This window comes from Mus caroli, unplaced genomic scaffold, assembly GCF_978045245.1.
Source record: "Mus caroli unplaced genomic scaffold, Mus_caroli_1 scaffold_14, whole genome shotgun sequence".
NCBI lineage: Eukaryota > Metazoa > Chordata > Mammalia > Rodentia > Muridae > Mus > Mus caroli.
In genome coordinates this window covers 26,506,714-26,525,881 of record NW_028227269.1, presented here as the reverse complement: position 1 = coordinate 26,525,881, position 19,168 = coordinate 26,506,714, and the positions used below count along the sequence as shown (strand labels likewise).

General features: G+C 47.8%; 1 protein-coding gene across 2 annotated transcripts in view; it reads left to right on the top strand.

The window, feature by feature from the left end:
* The window catches only part of Colec11 (collectin subfamily member 11), a 29,418-nt gene extending 10,250 nt beyond the window's left edge, over positions 1 to 19,168 (top strand). The window contains exons 3-7 of one of the 2 annotated variants that reach the window (XM_021179058.3): positions 139 to 210; positions 14,169 to 14,240; positions 17,296 to 17,349; positions 18,001 to 18,096; positions 18,271 to 19,168. In XM_021179058.3, coding sequence (XP_021034717.1) covers positions 139 to 210; positions 14,169 to 14,240; positions 17,296 to 17,349; positions 18,001 to 18,096; positions 18,271 to 18,680 — 704 coding nt within the window. In that variant the 3' untranslated portion in view covers positions 18,681 to 19,168. The remainder of the gene's footprint in view (positions 1 to 138; positions 211 to 14,168; positions 14,241 to 17,295; positions 17,350 to 18,000; positions 18,097 to 18,270) is intronic. The other variant, XM_021179059.3, reaches the window with a different exon arrangement.

Genomic DNA, 19,168 nt, shown 5'->3' with positions numbered 1-19,168 from the left:
TAGGGTGGACAGGGAGTCGGGCCAGACTGGCTGTACTATGTGTGAGAGCCTTTCTAGTACTTCTGTATGGATGCATAACACCATAGCTAGCCCTGTCCTAGACAGACCGTGCCTAAACAGATATGACTTCTTCCACAGGGGATGCAGGAGAAAAGGGAGACAAAGGAGCCCCAGGACGGCCAGGAAGAGTCGGCCCTACAGGAGAAAAAGGTATTCACCGTTCCAGCCTCCATGCGGAGGAGGTGGCTGGAAGAGGGAGGGGGCAGAGATCAACTGAGGCAGAGGCTATCGAGGGAAAGGCACAGTGCTGGCCTGCAGGGCCCTGAGAAAAACACTGTGCTCTGGAAACACAGTGGTGACTCCCTGAATGCCAAGGTTCAGGATCACAGCTGTATTAAATGAGAGTGCAGCCGTGAAGGAAGGGTGGAAGGAGGTAGGGCACAGGCAAAAGTAGCTGACACACCTACGGAGCAAGCAGACACAGAGCGAGCAGACATGGCTGAGTGGAAGTGGTTTCCACTTAAATATAACAATATGATTCTGCCTGTGGAAAGGAGGTAAAGTCTGTGTGTGAAGGAACCAGAACACGCACGCACAGGGATAAGAACATGTGTGTATAAGAATGAAGGTACACATGTAGAGAACCAGGCTGTGGATGTTGGGTAGCCACATCACTCACAAAAGCGGGGAGCCAGGATATGCATCGAAAGAATCAGAACACTCAGGAACTAGATGTCCAAGGGAAGGAGCTAGAGGGTGGACCTTCTCTAGTTTATGTACATGTATGTAATGGAATTTGAACATACATGATTACTTAAGTGTGAAAGGACTTCCATAACAGCAGGTGCTCAGTGTGTATGGTTGTCATCTATAGGATGGCATCATCTTGACTATTTTGTATTAAATTTTAAAATGCTTTACTATTTTTAAAAATTATGTGCATATGTATGTGTCCGTGTATGGGTTTGTGCATGTGAGTGCAGTGTCTATGTGCCACACCCAAAAGCTTGGCTGCAGTCCTGAGGCAAAAAGTTTCATGGAAACTGGTCTCCTGGGGTCTTTGGCATCCCGTAGCACTAATGTGGTCCAAACTTGTCCTTGTGATAGTCAGTGTATGGGTTTGTGCATGTGAGTGCAGTGTCTATGGAGATCGGAAGGGGGTGATGGAGCCCCTGGAGCTGGAGTTATCTGCAGTGTCTATTGGGCTTTCTTGAAAAGCAGCAATCACTAGTTTTAAAATGATTTATTTTTATTATTTCAATTATGTGTGTGTGTATGTATGTGTATGTGTGTGCGCATGTGTGTATGTATGTGTGTATGTATGTGTGTACGTGTGTGTACCTGTGTGTGTATGTATGTGTGTGTGTGTGCATGTGTGTATGTATGTATGTATGTATGTGTGTGTGTGCATGTGTGTGTGTGTGATATACATATGAATGCAAGGGTCCACAGAAGTAAGACATGTCAGATTCCCTTGGAGATGTGGTTCCGGGCAGTTGTGGGCTATCTGATATTGCTGCTCCTCAGGAAGAACAGTGTGTGCTCTTAACCACCAAGCCATGTCTTTGGTCCCAAGGCTTTGTTGCCTTTTATTGATTGATTGATTGATTGATTGAGACAGGCTCTCACTATGTAGCTCTAGTTGGCCTAGAACTTGCTATGTAGAGCAGGATGGTTTTGAACTCACATAATTCTGTCTACCTCTGTCTAGTTTACATTTTTAAAAAATCATTATTAAAAGCTATATAGCCAAGCAGAGGTAGCACACAAATTTAATCCCAGCACTCAGGAGGCAGCTAGAGATGGATCTCAAGTTTGAGGGCAGCCTACACATTGAGTTCTAGGACAGGTTATATAGAGAAACCCTGTCTTGGGAAAAAGAAAAAGAAAAGGAAAGAAAAGTCTGTAAAGAAAAGCATTGTCAGGCTAGGTGTGGTGGTGCATGCCTTAAATCCCAGCATTCTGGATGCAAAGGCAGATGGATCTCTGTGCATTCCAGGCTACCCTGGTCTACACAGCAGGAGACCCTGTCTTTGAAAACAAGTGAATGAATAAAGAAGAGAAAGGAGAGCACTCCCAACTTGTGTGCCCCACCTGTGAGAACATGCACTGGCCAGCGCCACAGCCGATCTTGGGACACTGGAAAGTCTCTTTCTGTTTAAAAAAACTATCAGAAGAAAATCTTTGAAAGTTTTTGAAGAGTGTTTTACGGACTCTTCCTGGTCAAGGGCACAGGCTGTGGTTTTGAGCTCGTGAACTGTGAGGCCCTTGTCAGGTGAGACTTGACCATCAAACCCCTCCGTCAACCCCAAGCACTAACTGTTACTTCTTATTTTTTCCTGTTACTCTTAGAAATGAATCACAAATGATGAATGGGATATTATCACATTTCAGAGGTCAAAATGTACCAAGATATTTGCTGTGGGGTCCACACTTGTCTCCGTGGCCCTTGATAACGTTTTACTCATTTTCACAGAGAGATCTTATGGATCGGCAAACATGTTTCTGTGTCTCACCCCTTTTGTGCAAACAGTTGCAGAAGACATCTTGGGGATTGCTGCAGGAGAGGCTGCAAAGGTTTCCTCATACTTTTTACTCAGCAATTGCTGTGCTGAGCTGTGTGATTATTTTGACTTACCTAAGGTTCACATTTTCTTGGATGTTTGCAGCCATGTATGTATGTTTGTGTGTGTGTGAGTATGTATGTATGTGTGTTTGTTTATGTATGTATGTGTGTGTATTTGTTTGTGTGCGTGTGTATGTGTGTGTGTGTGTGTGTGTGTGTGTGTGTAGCTTCAAGATGTACTCTGATCTTGCATTGCTCATTAGACTGAGTGTGCATTTGCAAGTTTGGGTGGATGTGGTAATGCACAGGCAGGGAGATCATGAGTAACTCCAGGCCTCCTGGGCTGTGTCCTCATATCTCTGCCACGGTGCTAGGAGGTACAGCTGGACTCCTTCTAGAAAGCTCTGTTTCACCATGCTTTAATTCCAACTATTGCTGGGTTGTGGAGAAATCCAGGTCCAGAAGGTGGTAGGTTTCCCCTGCCCTGGGTAGATGCAGCACCAACAGTTCTGTTCCTTAAAGCAGTCCCAAGGCTGCCCAGAGCCCTCTGTCTCACAACTGCAAACATGACCCATATCTGTAGCTGGGCTTGGCCTTGCTGCTCCCTACCTTTCAGCCTGGCTAGCTTTCAGGCCCACAAGGTGAGGCGTGAGCTGCCTTCTCCATAAGGTTGCATGCTTTACAGACATCTGCATGGTATGTGCTGTGGGTGGCTCCTGCTGGGGCCTCTCGACCCATTTGTTGGGGATGGTCCAGCTCTTCCCCATTACCTCCTGGAGGTGTGGACAATCTCTCTAACGTGTGGCTTTGAGACCTTGCTTTCCTATTGATTTGAGGATTCTTGGGGATTAAGACTCCTGGCGTTTTGCTTCCCTAGGACCTGCATATAGGGTCCAGGCATGTGCCTCTTCCTCAGCGTCCCCCTGAAGAGGCCTACATAGAACCGCAAGCCTGTGCTCCCTGCTTGCTCCTGTCATGTTAGTACTGTGCTCTGCCTCCCCAAGGAATTTCACTTCCTCTCTTTCTTCCTTCACATTTATTGTATTTTTTTTTTCTTGCTGTGTTCCACATACAGTCAATGTGGTTATGCATGCCTACCATCCAGCACTCAGGAGACTGAGGCAGGAGGGTGGTGAGTTTGAGGCCAACCTGGGCTACATAGTGAGATACTGTCTCTAGAACAAACCATAACAAAACAAAACCAACCCCCCCTCCCATTGAAAATAAAACCAAAACAAAATACAACACATGACACTTCAACCAAAGCAGCATATTCCAAACTGTGATAATAACTGTAGTATTGTGCCAGAAATGAAGGGCAGCTGAAGGCATGGGGGTAAAAGCATTGACCAGATCAGAACAGATGCAAGAAGGTTTAATGAAGAAATGCACTGCAGGAGACAGATGCAGGGGCTGAACTCAGAGAAGGGGAGGGGGAGAGGAGGGGAGGGGAGGGGAGGGGAGGGGAGGGGAGGGGAGGGGAGGAGAGAAGGGAAGCGATGGGATGGAATGGGAGGAGATGGGAGGGAAGAGACCCTAAGAAAGACTTTTTTATACAGGTTAAGGGGAGCTACATGGTTTAACCTTGTGTCCAAGAGTGGGCTTATATTTGGATAGACAAGCAGGCACCTTGTTATCTTAAGTAAATGTTACAGCAGGAGTCATTGTTCTTGATTTGGGCCATGTGGGGTGAGATGCATAGGCTCTAGGTGTGTGTGAGCATCACAGGCTACTGGGGTCTGATTGTTAACGTGGAATTTTCTGACTCTCTTCTTTGAGACAGGCTTTCATGTATCACAGGCTGGGCATGAACTTGCTATGCAACCGAGGGTGGCTTTGAAATCATTCTCCTGCTTCAGCCTTCTGAGTGCTGCGGTAAAGGGTGGGCAGCACCACACCCAGTGTACTGGCTGCTTCCTTTTCTGTTGTCATGACAGAGGACACTCTGACCAAAGCAACTCTAGAATGGATTTATTTCCACTCACACTTAGAGGTTAAAGTCTGTCATCTCTCACACTGGCAGAGTTTGAAGCCGCTCTTCTGTCACCCACCACTACTTATATAGCCTGATCTTATAGAAACAAGATCCACTGGAGATCCCAGGAGGTGGACCTGTTAGTGACTGGTACCTTCAAAACATGCTGTGACGGGTGCTCAGTGAGTGCTGCAGTTGAGCAGCATGTCACCATTTCTTCTTATTCCTTGACACTCCTGCAGCATGTGGGCAATGAGGACGGATCTACATTGCCCTAAATTTTGTGTGCCTGGGGCTCAACCTAACACTGGTACCCTGAAAGCCCTTTTCAGATGTTTGAAATATATCTTGAGATTTAATATCTTTAAGTCTCTTTGAACTCCTTGGGTAATCTCAGCTCTGGCTGAGGGCCCTGTCTATGTGTACCCCCTGTGGGCCCCCCCCCACAACCTGTGGAAGGCACTGAGGTTAGCTTGTACTAATAGGCCTAGGTGCTGCTGCTGCAGGCGGCATTTCCCAGGGCGGTGGGCTCCCCACTCTGGGCTGGACAGCTCAGCTTTCACCAGATGTAACTTGTGCCCACCCAGTGGGCTGGTCTGGAGGAAGTGGCTGACTTGCAGAGTGAGCAGCCCCCTGCCAAGGGAAAGCCTGCTGGTGAATCCAGTTTTCTGAAACAAAGCCAGGCAGAGTGGTGCCAGCAGAATTGCCTGCTGTCATCTGCCCTTTATTGAGACAAGAACAGTATCTGCATTTTTGAGTAGCGTGCTGTGTGGCAGGCGCAGAGTGGCTCTGCTGATGTGACTTGATATGTGTGTGCTGTCCCAGATTTTTCTGTCTGGTTCCCAGACTTATGCTGTGAGAAGAGCGGGTGGCCACCGCGTTCCCCTGCCATAGAGGCTGAGGCCCCTCCTGGCACAGGCAGTGGAGGGCAGCTGTGCCAGCGCTGGGCTGTCATGAGCTGTGGCGCACACGCCATCCTTCATAAAAATCGCTGAGGAGGCTGAATTGCAAGTGCCCCCTTTGCCCCATCTCTACTTCAAAGGGCGCTGATATCTTCATTAAAATTAATAAGAATCACGCACCTGCTGTGAGCTGCCCGCCCGCTCCTATCCTCCTGCGTGTCTGGAGGACAAATGGGAGCCACCCCACTTCTCGTTAGAGTAATGGGCTGTAAGGACGGCAAGTCACAATGGCTCCTGGCATCCTGAGTGTCTCAGTGAGCTTCTCCGCTTAAAGGCACAGGCTCTAAACATGTCTCGGCACAGCTGACCTAGTGTGTATATTGCATAAAGCTTAATGTCCTGTGGTCTTGTGGAGCAGCCAGAAGACCTTCCCGGAAGTAGGAAGGAAGTGCAAGCTTTTGTGGGAATCTCCTCCTGCAGGAAGTTTAGCTTTGTAACTGGGACACCACTTTGCCCATGGAGCTAAAACAAGCCTGTGACCAAATGGAGGATGGGCAGATAGTCTAGATGTCACAGAGGTTTTCATCCCTTCTTTTTCCTCAACACTCCCAAATGCTAGTATAGTCCTAGCAGCATCAGCATCAGCATCAGCATCAGCATCAGCATCAGCATCAGCAGCAACAGCGACTGATCCCATGTGAAGTTATGATGGTAGAGGGTCAGGTAGCAAACAGTCCCCTCTGCTTCTTTGGGTAAACTAACTCAGTGCTAAATAACTTCACTGTTCTGGGGTGTGTGAGGATCAACTGTATGCCTATACACATGTGCTTGCACACATGTATAACATATATATTCATACACATGCATATGTATTATATGTACAGTATGTGCTTATATGTGGACATGCATGCCCACACAAAAATTACTATTTGTATGTTTCTATGCCTGAATGTAAGTATGCATATATAAAGTGTCATGTGTTTTTGTGTCCACATATAAGTGCACATATGTATATGTGTACAAATGTTCTATGTATATATGCTTGAATTCACATGTACATTTGTGTGTATGTATGGTATATAGCACACTATATCTTTGTATGAACACATATGTATGTGAATGAATTGACTTATATGTATTTTATATATGTGCACACACATATTTACATATACATATGTGAATAGGTTTGAGGTGTTTGTATATATGCATGTTTGTATACATGCATTACATGTATGTATGATTATGAAGCATCTAGTTGTACAGTCAAGCTTATGTGTGGTGCATATGTATACTCTGTGTATACATATTTGTATATGTGTGTTCTAGTTAGTTTTGTTTCTCTTGCTGTGCTAAAACATTTTGACCAACAGTAACTTAGAGGAGAAAGAGTTTATTTCAGCACACAGGTTACAGTTCATCATTGAGGAAGTCAGGGTAGGAACTCAAACCAGAAACCTGGAGGCAGGGACATGGGAGAAATTCTGTATTTTGGCTTGTTCTCCCATTTACTCACAGACGGATGCTTAGTTGGCTTTCTTATATAGCCCAGAACCACCTGCCTATGCATGGTTCTGCCCACAGTGGGCTGGGTTCACATGCATCAATGAACAAATCAAGACAATGCCTCACAGACAGGTCCGTAGGCCAGTCTCATCTAGGCAATTTCACAGTTGAGGCTTTCCTCTCAGAGGACTCTAGGTTGTGTCAAGTTGACAAAGTAAAGTAGGACAGTGTGTATACATTGATGTGTTTATAGTATGCATGTTCATGTGTGTGCACCTGTGTCTAATATACATGTGTGTATGCTGTGTGTATGTATGTTTGGATTGCTCAGCTCCAGACCCGACCCTAGCAGATGTTCTACTCTCAGCGGCTGCTCTCGTTCTGGAGGGTCAGAGAAGGACTGGGGTAGGCCCAGAGATGTTCTCAGGGAGGCGATGGCTCTGTCTGCCTAGCCCAGACTGTCTCACAGAGGCCCTCTTGTGAGTGTACCCAGTCTTCTCATACTTGAGGTGCCATGATTGGGGCCTAGTGGTCAGGCTGGGACAGAAGGAATGAAGTGCTTAGACAGGAAAGGTAGGGTTGTCTGACTGTCACTGGCCAATGGCCCTCATACTCAACGGTTACAGCACGACCTCAAGAGGCCGTTGCTTGCTTTCCTATAGGCCTAGAAGACTATGAGTCTGCACAAGACCTTCAGCCCTGGTTCTTAGAAGTGTACCCTCCAGTACTTCCTGGGCCAGTGGGGAGTAAGCTTGGGGGTACCCTGTGGGTACCACCACAGAGGCAGACTTGGGTAAAGTCCCCTGTACAAGAGCTGAGGCACATTTGGAGCCCTGATGTAGTCAGGTGACATTGGTTTGGTAGAATCCAGTCATTTGGTACCTGTCTATGATCTATGCATGTCACTCTGGCTTCCTTATCTAGTGACCTGGGGTTGTGGGGACATATAGGACATCATTTACAGGTGAGAAAACAGGTTTAAGGATGATTACAACTTATCCAATTCTGTGTGAAAGTGAAGCTGGATGTGGCAGCTCACATCTTTAATCCCAGCACGTAGGAGGCAGAGGCAGGTAAATCCCCATGAGTTCAAGGCCAGCCTGGTCTACACAGTGAGTTCCAAGCCAGCCAGAACTCTTGTGAATGGAGACCTGGGACTTGGATCTGTTTGCATGTAGTTTGTGCTTGGAATCACGGGACAATGGTATTCATTGGTTCACTGTGTGACCTGTGGAAGTCACCTCCATTTTGTAACTTGCTTCTGTGTTGAAGCAAAAGACAACTGGGTCAGTCATCTTGTTGTAGAAGTTAGGTTGTTCTACCTGCCCCGTGTTCCCAGAAATAAGACTCAGATTCAAAATACATTTACAACTACCTTGGCCATATAGCTAGGCTCTTCTATGACTAGACCATAACGTAAAATAATCCACTTATTCTAATCTACCCACTGGCTTGTGGCTTGTTCCCTGAGCTCAGGTACCATGTGTCTGTCTCATCACATCTTCCGGGTAAATCTACTGCCTGGCACTATCCCAGAATCCCGCCTGCCTTCCACCTTCTATTTCTTGCCTATACACTAAAGATTTATAGTTGACAGGTGTCACATCCTTACAGAAACAAGATATTTTCTCTACACTAATACTGCTGTGGAGAGCCACCGACTAGGACTTGAACTATGGTGATTTGTTTCATTGAGTGTTGGAGACTGGAAATCCAAGGTCTAGATAGGGCAGGGCTGTTTTCTCCATGGCTTGCAGACAGCTGCCCTTTCTTTCCCCTGAGTCCCCATGCAGCCTGTCTTCTGTGCATACCCAGTGTTTCCTCTTCGAATGCCACTGGCACTGTTGGATCAGGGTCTGACCTCAGTGAATACCCATGGGCCTCTTTAAAGATTCTATTCTCAGGTCCTGCAGAGCAGGACTTCAGCACAGACTTTTTAGAATGACTGCTTAGCTCATCAAAAGGTGGAAGTGAGGGGCTGGGATGTGGCTCAGTCAGCAAAGCACTTGCAATGCAAGCTCGAGGGTCTGAGTTCAGGCCCAGAACCCATGTGAAAAAGTCAGGCACAGTGGTGCCAATGTGTAAGTCCAGTGCTGAGGATGCATAGTCAGCCTAGCCAAATGTGTATGTAGTATGTATATGTGTATGTGTGTATATGTATGTATGTATGTGTGTATGTATGTATATATATATACACACATATATATGTGTGTGTGTAAGTATATATATATATGTGTGTGTATATATATATATGCATGCATACACACGAATATATATACACAGCATTGGACTTAGTCACCCATTTGAATGTACTATCCTGGCACGGCATACGAGAATTGTCTGCATTTGTTCCTTAAGGATGGAGAAGGGAACAGACCTTACCTGGGGTTGCCATACACCTCACTGTAGCCCCTCACTTGTTCCTTCTGCCTTCAAGGATTGGGTGGTGAGTGGTGGTGGAATCTCAGGCAGACTGAAAGAAGCCATGTCTAAGCCCGTCCTAGCTGGCTTTGGTATCCATCAATCACTTGGGACTGTGTTAACCTGCAGGTGCATGTGCACCTGGCCCTTGGGGCTGTCTATAGAGGCTGCCACACATCCAGACACATGAGTGACTCTGCATGTGATGATGAATGGTTGTTGCTGGGGACATGTGTATCCCACCTGCTATGTGCCAGGTGCAGTTCTGGGTGGTGTGCCTGCTTCTCTAGCATCCAACTAGAGGCATGCTGCCAACTCTGTTTCATAGGTGTAGACCCAGCACAGGGGCCACTGAGCCAAGCTCTGTGGTGGCATAGAGCCACTGAGCAAGGCTGTCAGGCATTGGGGTGGTCACTGGGGGAGAGGACAAATGACTTATTTGTGGGTGTTTTCTTTTCAAAATCCTTTACCACAGGATTCAGCTTCTTATTTTACAAAAGAGTTAATTTATGTATTTAAGTATTTTTCTTGAATACACACACACACACACACACACACACACACACACACACACACACACTACATTCCATATGTGTGCTTGTTTCCAGAAGAAAATATCAGATTCCTTGGAACTGGAGTTATAGATGGCTGTGAGCTGCCATGTGGATTCTGAGAACTGAACCCAGGTCTTCTGTAAAAGCAACCAGTGCTCTTAACCACTAAATCATCGCTCCAACCTCTTGTATATATTTTGGGGTAGGGTCTCATTCTATCTCATTCTATAGCTCTGGCTAACTTGAATCTTAACTATGAAGACCCAGGCTGGTCTTGAACTCACAGGGTTTTATCTGCCTCTGCTTCCCAAGTGCTGGGATTAAAGATGTGGGCCACCATATCCAGTTTACATTTTTATTTTTCTGAGGCTGGGTTTCATGTAGTTCAGGCTGGTCCTGAAGTTATATATAGTCTAGAATGACCTTGGACTGCTGGGTTTCTTACACGTATCTCCCGAATGCTAGGAGTACAAGCATGTGCTACTATGCCAGTTTACACCATACTGGGGATTGAATTTGGAGCATTGAGCATGTTAGCCAGTGCTCTCTCAACTAATCTATACCCCAGCCCCAGACTCCAGGTTTACAGAGGTGGAAACAAAGACTCAGAGAGATTAAACAACTTGTCCGGGGTTACTCAGCTCTGTAAGGTCAGAGAGGATGTGCAGACTTAGGGCTGTCTCACTCCTCTTCTCCCCAGACCTCCGCACATCTTAAACCAATGGCATCAATGCTATGTGCATTGTCCAGCACTCAGGGGCCCAAGGGGCCCCCTAAAGGCTGCAAGCTGCTGCCTACCCAGGCCAGCTGGCAGTGTTTGCTTTCTAGGGCTCCAGACTCTGCCTCACTGTGCCCTTCACATCCTCTGTGCTGAGTTGCTGCTGGCTCCACCGTGCCCCATTCTCCACACTTGCTCTTAGTTCCTGTGTTCCCTGATGGTAGGGGCTTGGCACGTGCACTTCTCCAAGGACAGGAGCTGAGTGTGGTGCCAGCTGGTATCAGGAGCCAAGTGTCAGCAACAGCTTTGAATCCCTGCTCCTGTTGGGCTGTGAGGGTTAGGGATGGGCTGAAGCCAAGTGTTCTCAAATCAGCCTCAGGTTGTGGCTGATTTATGAGAGCCGGACTCATGCTGGACTCTGCTGCACGCACTCAGTCGGTGGACTGAATTGGACAATAGAGTGCTAATTGATTGTTATGTTAAGGTGGGGGGGGGTTGCTGGAAAGAAAAAAAAATCACCCTGGGGCTTTTGAGATGCAGGTGTTTCTCCTCCAGGGATTTTTGAGCCTCTTTATTCCTGTCTGCCTGTTACCTCAGGGACCCAACTTTCTTATCCCTTATGTGGCTGGAAGGCTGAGAAGACAAAGGCGTGGTATAACTTTTCCTCTACCACAGCCTTGAACCAGTTAGACTCTTTAAAGGGAAGCAGCCCCACAGTGGTCCAGAGACCTCTGGATCCCTTCCCACCCTTCCCTACACAGCACACAACAGATTCAGCATGCACACTTGGAAGCCTCAATCCCGCCAGCCTTGTGGTAGTAGGCAACAGATCTCCCAAGGTTTGGGGCATTTAGTGGGAGGTGGTCTTTCCAGGGTAAGATCTTTGGTTTTCACTTTCTAGGATCCATCTTCCCAGGCTCTGTCTGTCTAGACATGTGGCAAGCCTGTGTATTGGGATGACAAACCTGTCTGTTCTTTATACACAAGAGCAGTGAAGTGGGGTTGGGGTGGGGCAAGAGTCCCCAGGTGGCAGATGGGTAAGCTCCTGCATGTGGGGAGCTGCTCTGTCCCCACCTCCACGGTGGGGCTTCAGTGGGTCATTCTGACATGTCCAATCTGTAGCGTCCATGCTCCATGCAGCCAAAGACTTCATTAAAACGTTAGCTATTTTTGTGTGTTTGTGTGTGTGTGTGTGTGTGTGTGTGTGTGATTTCCTTAAAAACCCAATTGCATGGTCTAGCATGAACTACACTGATGTCAGAGATTGGGCACAATTGCTAAAGTCTCCCCTTCTTTTCCTGTTCTTTAACTCATTGATCAAGGCGCTGACTGATATCCTGATGGATCTGCTGTTGCCTTCCCTGGTCTCAGCCTTTCTCCCTTCTGAATGCCCTCCCCGTGCCCCCTGTAGGGCTTCACGGAGTTGCTACTGAGCCTGCCTCCCATCTTTTCTGGTGCCCTCTGATCCCTCTATATTCCTTCTTTACCAGCGTCAAGCCGTATTCTGCCCCCATGTTACACCCACTGCCTTTCTTCCACAGAGAGGTCACAGGATACCCTCTCTGGCTTTCCTGGTTTTAGGATGACCCACTCTGCACCTGAGTACCCAGGCTGGAAGACTTGACCTCACCTCATATCCCAACACTGAGGTGCTGTCAACTCCCAGACACTTGCCAGTTAGGAAGATTCTTTTCAGTCTCCTAGATGCTGTCTAGGTAGCCACCGGCTGGCCTCTGTGCTTGCCTTGTCCTTTTCTCAATCACGGCCAGGTTTCCCAAGCAAGAATCTCTCTCTCCCCCCTCCTCCTGACTCTCTAGTGGGCTCCACTGCTTCATGGATGCATTATAGCCTCTCAAATCCCCTCCACAGCCTCCAGATGGGTCAGGGCCCCTGTCCTGGGCCACCTCAGGGCCTCTTTCCTATGTATCAGTTGTACCTCTTCCCTAGGTTGCAATTGCTGGATTGTCCCCTGTACCCTGCTGGATCAGTGGCTTGTTCTGCTCTTCCACCCACAGAGACTTTACCCATCACCTCCTGGCATCAGGAGAGTAGAATGGTTTTCAAATCAGCAGATCATGGCTCTTGATATGGTTCTGCTGGACTTTCAGAGTCCAACCTGGTCGAGTCACTTAATCTTGGAACTGCCTCTGTGCAACGAATCGGTTTTAGAAGCGGTAAAGGAGAATCTGTGTGCATGGATGTGCTCTGCAGGCAAGGACTTTGTTCTCATGCTCTTCCCATGGATGGTGTGTTTTCTAGTCAGCTGTGGCTTAATGGAGCCAGTGCTCTGTCCTCTGGACTCCCTCTGATCTATACTGAGGGAACACTCTACCCACTCTGTATGAGCAGGCCCTCTGGGAAGTGCTGGGCTATCAGGTGCTTCATCAGCACACAGCACAGCTCTCCCTCCTGTCTGTCTTGAGAGAGCTTCCATTTGTCTTTGTGACCCTAGGGGCAACAGAAGATTAAAAGATCACGGCATCTTGACTACCCATGAACCTTTCCATGGTGAAGTTGGTGCCTGTCTCTTCCTCAGCGCTTCGCTGTGTGCTTGCTTTCTACTTGTGCTTTGGTGTCTCACCAGTGAGAGTCCCAGAAGGTTATGAGGGCACCACAGAGGAAGCAAGGGTACTCAGGGAAGGACACAGCATTGAGAAATGTCTTCTGCCTTGGTTTGTGGTGGAGCTGGGAGAGAATAGCTGGTCTTAGATGTGTAGCTTTAGTCCAGTGATTAGTGTTCTCTGGGACCAGGTAAGGCCAGCTACTGCTCCATCTTGCAATGGATGAGGGGTAGCAGAAGGGATGGAGGCCTTGTGCGACTGGAGCGAATCCTTGCTGACAGGAAGCAGTCTTGAGGCATGTAGAGAACATTCTAGTAGCATCTTCCTGTGGTATCTGTCTCCTGCAGAGCCACCTTCAAACGCAACCAGAGGTGCCTAGGGCTTTGTTGTTCCCAAGAGCATCCAGCCCAGGATGCTTTTAGTTTGGGTGTGAGAACAAGCTTGGAAGACACAATTGAACTAGGATACAGGGCAGGGACCTGCTCTTCCTGACCAGGCTCAGAGGAGAGTTGGCTTTAACTGAGTGACTCAGGAGTGCTGCTTGCCTCCTTTCTGCCACCTGAGTGACTTATCTTCTCCTTTGGAAACAAAACCAGCAGGCTATCTGTGAGGAGTCATCCTGTGACTGTAATATGTGTGCCCTTGAAGAGCCTGTATTTTGTGATGTCTCTTCTTGTGTGCGTGTGTGCATATGTGTGATGGTGAGGAGGAAGCACATAAGATCATCTGCGCATATATGATGTGGAGGAGTAGGCATGCCAGATCACATGTGCACACTATCTGATAGAGATGAGGAGGTGTGGCAGATTGCCTGTGCATTTGTAATGGAGAAGGGGAGAGGCGTGTGTGTGTGTGTGTGTGTGTGTGTGTGTGTGTGAAAGAGAGAGAGAGAGAGAGAGAGAGAGATATGAAGGGGCATGTAAGATCAATAGTGCATCAATCAACTTTGACCTTATTCTTTTCTACAGGAGACATGGGGGACAAAGGACAGAAAGGCACTGTGGGCCGCCATGGAAAAATTGGTCCCATTGGCGCAAAAGGTATTTGTGACACACATCTCTCCCTATATTCCCCACTAGGCTCAGGATGTCTGAGAACAGCCACTGGCTGTGCCTCTTTGCCTGGGGCTCTTGTTTTCATGTGTCACCCTGATAAACTCTGTCACAGGATTCTCACTCCAGGGAAACCAAAGGGGTTTCTGGCTCTGTGAGCATCAGGGTGGGTGGAGTCATACCAGCCTGCAGCACTTACAGGGCAGACTATTTAACCTCCTGGATGCTGGACTCAGATCTCAAATCTTCAGCTTTTCCTCCCCTAGGAAGCACGATGAAATGATGAGAGACTCATGTGGTCAGGAATTCACTCCACAGGTTGGGTCATGAATTCATCCCACTTCCTAGGTTCATTTTGCCAGTCTTTTGAGACTGTAGAATGACTCTCAGCTTGAACAGGGCATAAGGTGGCACCAGCAAGTCTGAGATAGGAAACTCCAGTGTCCGGCAGCACCTGATGCTGCATGTGACTCCTGTGACTTTGGCAGGTTAGGACTCCCTCCCTGTGGCCAGGATATCAGGTACAAGGGAGTTAACAGATAGCTGAATGCTGTCTGTCCTGTTTTATGTCCTTTGGTCTGCATTTTAGTCAGCAGACATGTTCTGAGCACTGGGACCCTAGGGGGACAAAACGGTCATGTAGCTTCCTGTGTGATCTCATTGAGGTCGGCCTGGGGTCCTGTTGTGGATTGGCCAGGAGAAGACTGAGCTTTGGTGGCCAATAGCTGGTGAAGAGCTCTGCTGGCAATCAGAGGCAATAAAGGAATTTGGCTGTGGTCTTCTCAGCTCTGTCCACTGGGTTCTCGGACTGGAGCAGGTTGACCCTTGGCCCTAAGAAGTCTTGGTCTGAAGTCTGAGCTGTGAGCTGCTTTGGGTGGATTGTTGTGACCCACACCATGGATCTGCTGCAGCCCTGTGCTGACTTTTCAGAAAGAGACCGTTGACCTAGAGTGTTGGGAGGTGGGCACTCGGCTGTCCCTTCTCTGGGAAGGACCTGCTATCAGACATCATGGACAAGTCGGTGTGCTGAGGGATATCTTCCTGATAAGCATGGAGTATTGAGGAACTTGCAGGCTACAAAACCTTTACAGAATCAAGATAAAGGATAAGTCTCATAAAAACTGCCATTTCAACTGTTCCAGCTGCACAGTTCAGTGGTGCCAACACATTCGGAATGTGATGCAACTGTGCCCGTTGCTTCCAAAAGCCTTTTATCGCCCCACGGAGACACTGCACCATTAAGCAGTAACTCCTTCCCTCCTCCCCAGCTCTGACAACCCAGACTCTGCTTTTTGTCTCTGAATTTGCCCATCCTCCATATTGTACAATGGGCTTTGCCCTTTGTGGTCATTTTGTTTCTCTTAGTACAATGCTGTCCGAATCCATCGTGTAGCAGTTGTCAAATTCCCTTATTTTAACACTGAATAACACCTACTTCATAGATAAACCATATTTTTGTTTTTCTAAGTATTCTGAGAATTCTTTCCCTGAGGAGACATAAATAATGTCTATCCCTTCCTCCTAAGGTCCCAACAGCAAACCAACGTACCATCCTACCAAAGTCCAACCTAGAGGATAACTGGATTTATTTGGTTTATAGGACAAGGTTACTTGCAGAACTGTGGGGGACCCCAAAGCAGTAACACTGGAGAGTCACAGTGATGAAGTCCCCCCCAACTTCTATGAAAAGTTAACCTTTGCTAGCTTACATTTTCTGGTACTCCTGAGACCCCAAGGTCACATGAAGTCAGGGAAGAACTATATATAAATGGCTGGCAGGGTCCAATGACCCTCCCCACTCCCCCATTAGTCATGATCTGATAGCATCTTGCAAGTAGGCACAACTGGTATGATGAAGAGGGTGGGTGATTTGCTCAGAAGACTGTGTTCTGTGCTACAGTCTCCCAGGCTGTGGGCATTCAGGCCATCTGTCCCCATTGGCTGCTGTGGACAGTGCTATAATGAGCAAGAGGAATACAGAAGGGATACGTATTCTTTTCCACACAGCATGTGTGCTGGGCACATCTCCAAGTCTCATATGTGGACCAGGACCACCTTGATTTGGCTTTGATTAGTTGATTGGCTTTGTTTCTGGGTAGGGCTGCCCTCTTGAGTCCTGGTCAGGCTGAGAGTCTGATGGTCTTCAAGCTCCTGACAGAACACAGAGGAGTGAGATGGGCAGGGGGGCTGCCTAAATGCTTCCTTCCTATGCCCATGGACCGTGAATCTAAAGATGTGGAGTTCTTCATGGAGATAGTTCTGTATGTTAGTGGTTCTAAAATGACTGATATAGGCATGTGTGTGTGCGTGCATGCACGCACACACACACGCACGCACACACGTGCGCACACTCATGTGGCTTGATCTTATAGTGGCTGGATAGCTCCATTGCTCTCATTGTTTTCTATACCTGTGTGTGTGTGTTTGTGTGTGTGTGTGTGTTGAGATTGATGGCTAGGGTTAAGAGATGCTTCACCTACCTACAAAGAGGCTAGTCAGGAGTCCTGGTGTTTATGCCCTTTTGTGATACTCTACTATCTGGAGTGGATTCAGAGGAACTTGGGTTACAGCTTGGGATGATCAGTGTGTGAGTTTGACAAAGAGAACTTTCTGGTCCTGACTATCCACAAGCTTACCATACTCCCATTTTATGTTCATCTGGATTTTCCTGTTGTGCTAAGAGACATAAAGCTGGCCTACTCTCATCTGCTCCTGGTGTTAATTAATCACACAGTGTTGCCTGTAAAGCACTCCCCGAGGGGAGGAGTCAGAGCTGACTTCCTTTATGGCATTGGCTGCTCCCCCAAATCCCACAAAATGCAAATGCCCATATTCATAAAGAGCAGGGAGAGCTGTCTACAGAGTATGGTGATGGAGAGTGATGGGAATTGAACCCAGAGTCTCAGACATGCATACTGAATAAATATATACTGAGCCACACCCTCAGCTTCAGTAAATACAATTTTTAACTTGACACATTCTAATTCAAGGGATACCTGCCCCCCTTCCAAATGCTAACTTTAATTTTTCTTTTTGCTTCTAGGTGAAAAAGGAGATTCTGGTGATATCGGACCCCCTGGCCCCAGTGGAGAACCTGGTACGACATAAAGGACTTAAAATCTATTAAGTTTATACTTTAAAAACATAAACTGTGGCTGGGCGTGGTGGTGCACGCCTTTAAGCCCAGCACTTGGGAGGCAGAGGCAGGCGGATTTCTGAGTTCGAGGCCAGCCTGGTCCTCAAAGTGAGTTTCAGGACAGCCAGGGCTATACAGAGAAAGCCTGTCTCGACCCCCCCCCCCCCAAAAAAAAACCTCCCCGCAAAACCAAAACAAACAAAATAAAACAAACAAACATAAACTGTGGGGCTGGGGTGATTGACGGTCCAGAGATTAAGAGCACTGGCTGCTTGTCTAAAGTACCTGGCTTCGATTTCTAGCAACCACAATACTTTGTAACTTCAGTTCCAGGGGATCAGATGCCCTCTTTTGGCCTCTGGGTTACTGTAGACACACGTGGTGCACAGACATAATGCAGGCAAAATACCCAAACACAAGCACACCTTTTCAGGGTTGGAATTGATCTGTAAGGCATCATTCGGTGTGGCAGGCTCAGGTGTACCTGCCCTAAAGGTTGTGACACTCGTCTCCTGATCCTTCTCTCAGAAGAATATGCATCTGGTGTGTGTGTGTGTGTGTGTGTACATCCTTCTTTTCCAAAACTATAACATAACAGGTTATTTCTCCTAGGCATTCCATGTGAGTGCAGTCAGCTGAGGAAGGCTATTGGGGAGATGGACAACCAGGTCACTCAACTGACAACTGAGCTAAAATTCATAAAAAATGGTACGTTGGATTGGGGTCTTTCCCTTCCCTACTCCGCCCCTCCCCCCTTCTCCCCAGCTGGACAGCAGTGGCTTCCATGTTCTGCTGCTCAGCGCCCACCGCTGCCGTGCCTGTGGCTGTGGTGTGGTGGAGTGCGTTGAGTTTGTTTATAGAAATGCAAGTGCTGGCTTTCAGCACTGCCCTCCCCTGCAGCTGTTGCTGGTGTGCGTGAGACTGAGAGCAAGATCTACCTGCTGGTGAAGGAGGAGAAGCGGTATGCAGATGCCCAGCTGTCCTGCCAAGCCCGAGGCGGCACACTGAGCATGCCCAAAGACGAGGCAGCCAATGGCCTGATGGCTTCATACCTGGCACAGGCTGGCCTGGCCCGGGTCTTCATCGGTATCAATGACCTGGAGAAAGAAGGTGCTTTCGTGTACTCGGACCGCTCCCCCATGCAGACCTTCAACAAGTGGCGCAGTGGAGAGCCCAACAACGCCTATGATGAGGAGGACTGTGTGGAGATGGTGGCCTCAGGTGGCTGGAATGATGTGGCCTGCCACATTACCATGTACTTCATGTGCGAGTTTGACAAAGAGAACTTGTGAGAGCCGACAGGGGAGATGGCCATCTGAACCCCACCTTTTATAGACACCAGCGGCCACAAACTAACCCTGAGCACCAGTCGCCATGTCTGCGGGTTCCTCTCTGCATGGAAGTGCCGGGCCTCATTGACAGTTGGAAGGGCTGTTTGAACCGTAGGAGGGGAAGAAACCTTTCTTCCGGTGCTGTTCTGAATAGGTGGCGTATTATCACCTTTGTCAGACGTTCATTATGGCTAACCACTCGGAAGGATGCTGTGAAGCTCTTGTCTTGGTCCAGCATAGTAAATGTTGCAGCAGTCATCAAACTGGCTATAGGGGCAGGAGTTGCCGCCCACCCTATAAAGTACACAAAGACTGCCCAGGTGGTGACCAATGTTTCTATAGGTTACGCTATCACATAGATTCCTTTCACTATTATCCGGGTAGGAAGACTGCTGTTCTGCTTCACATCCATATTTCAGGAAAACAAATAAATCCTCTGATTTCTGCTA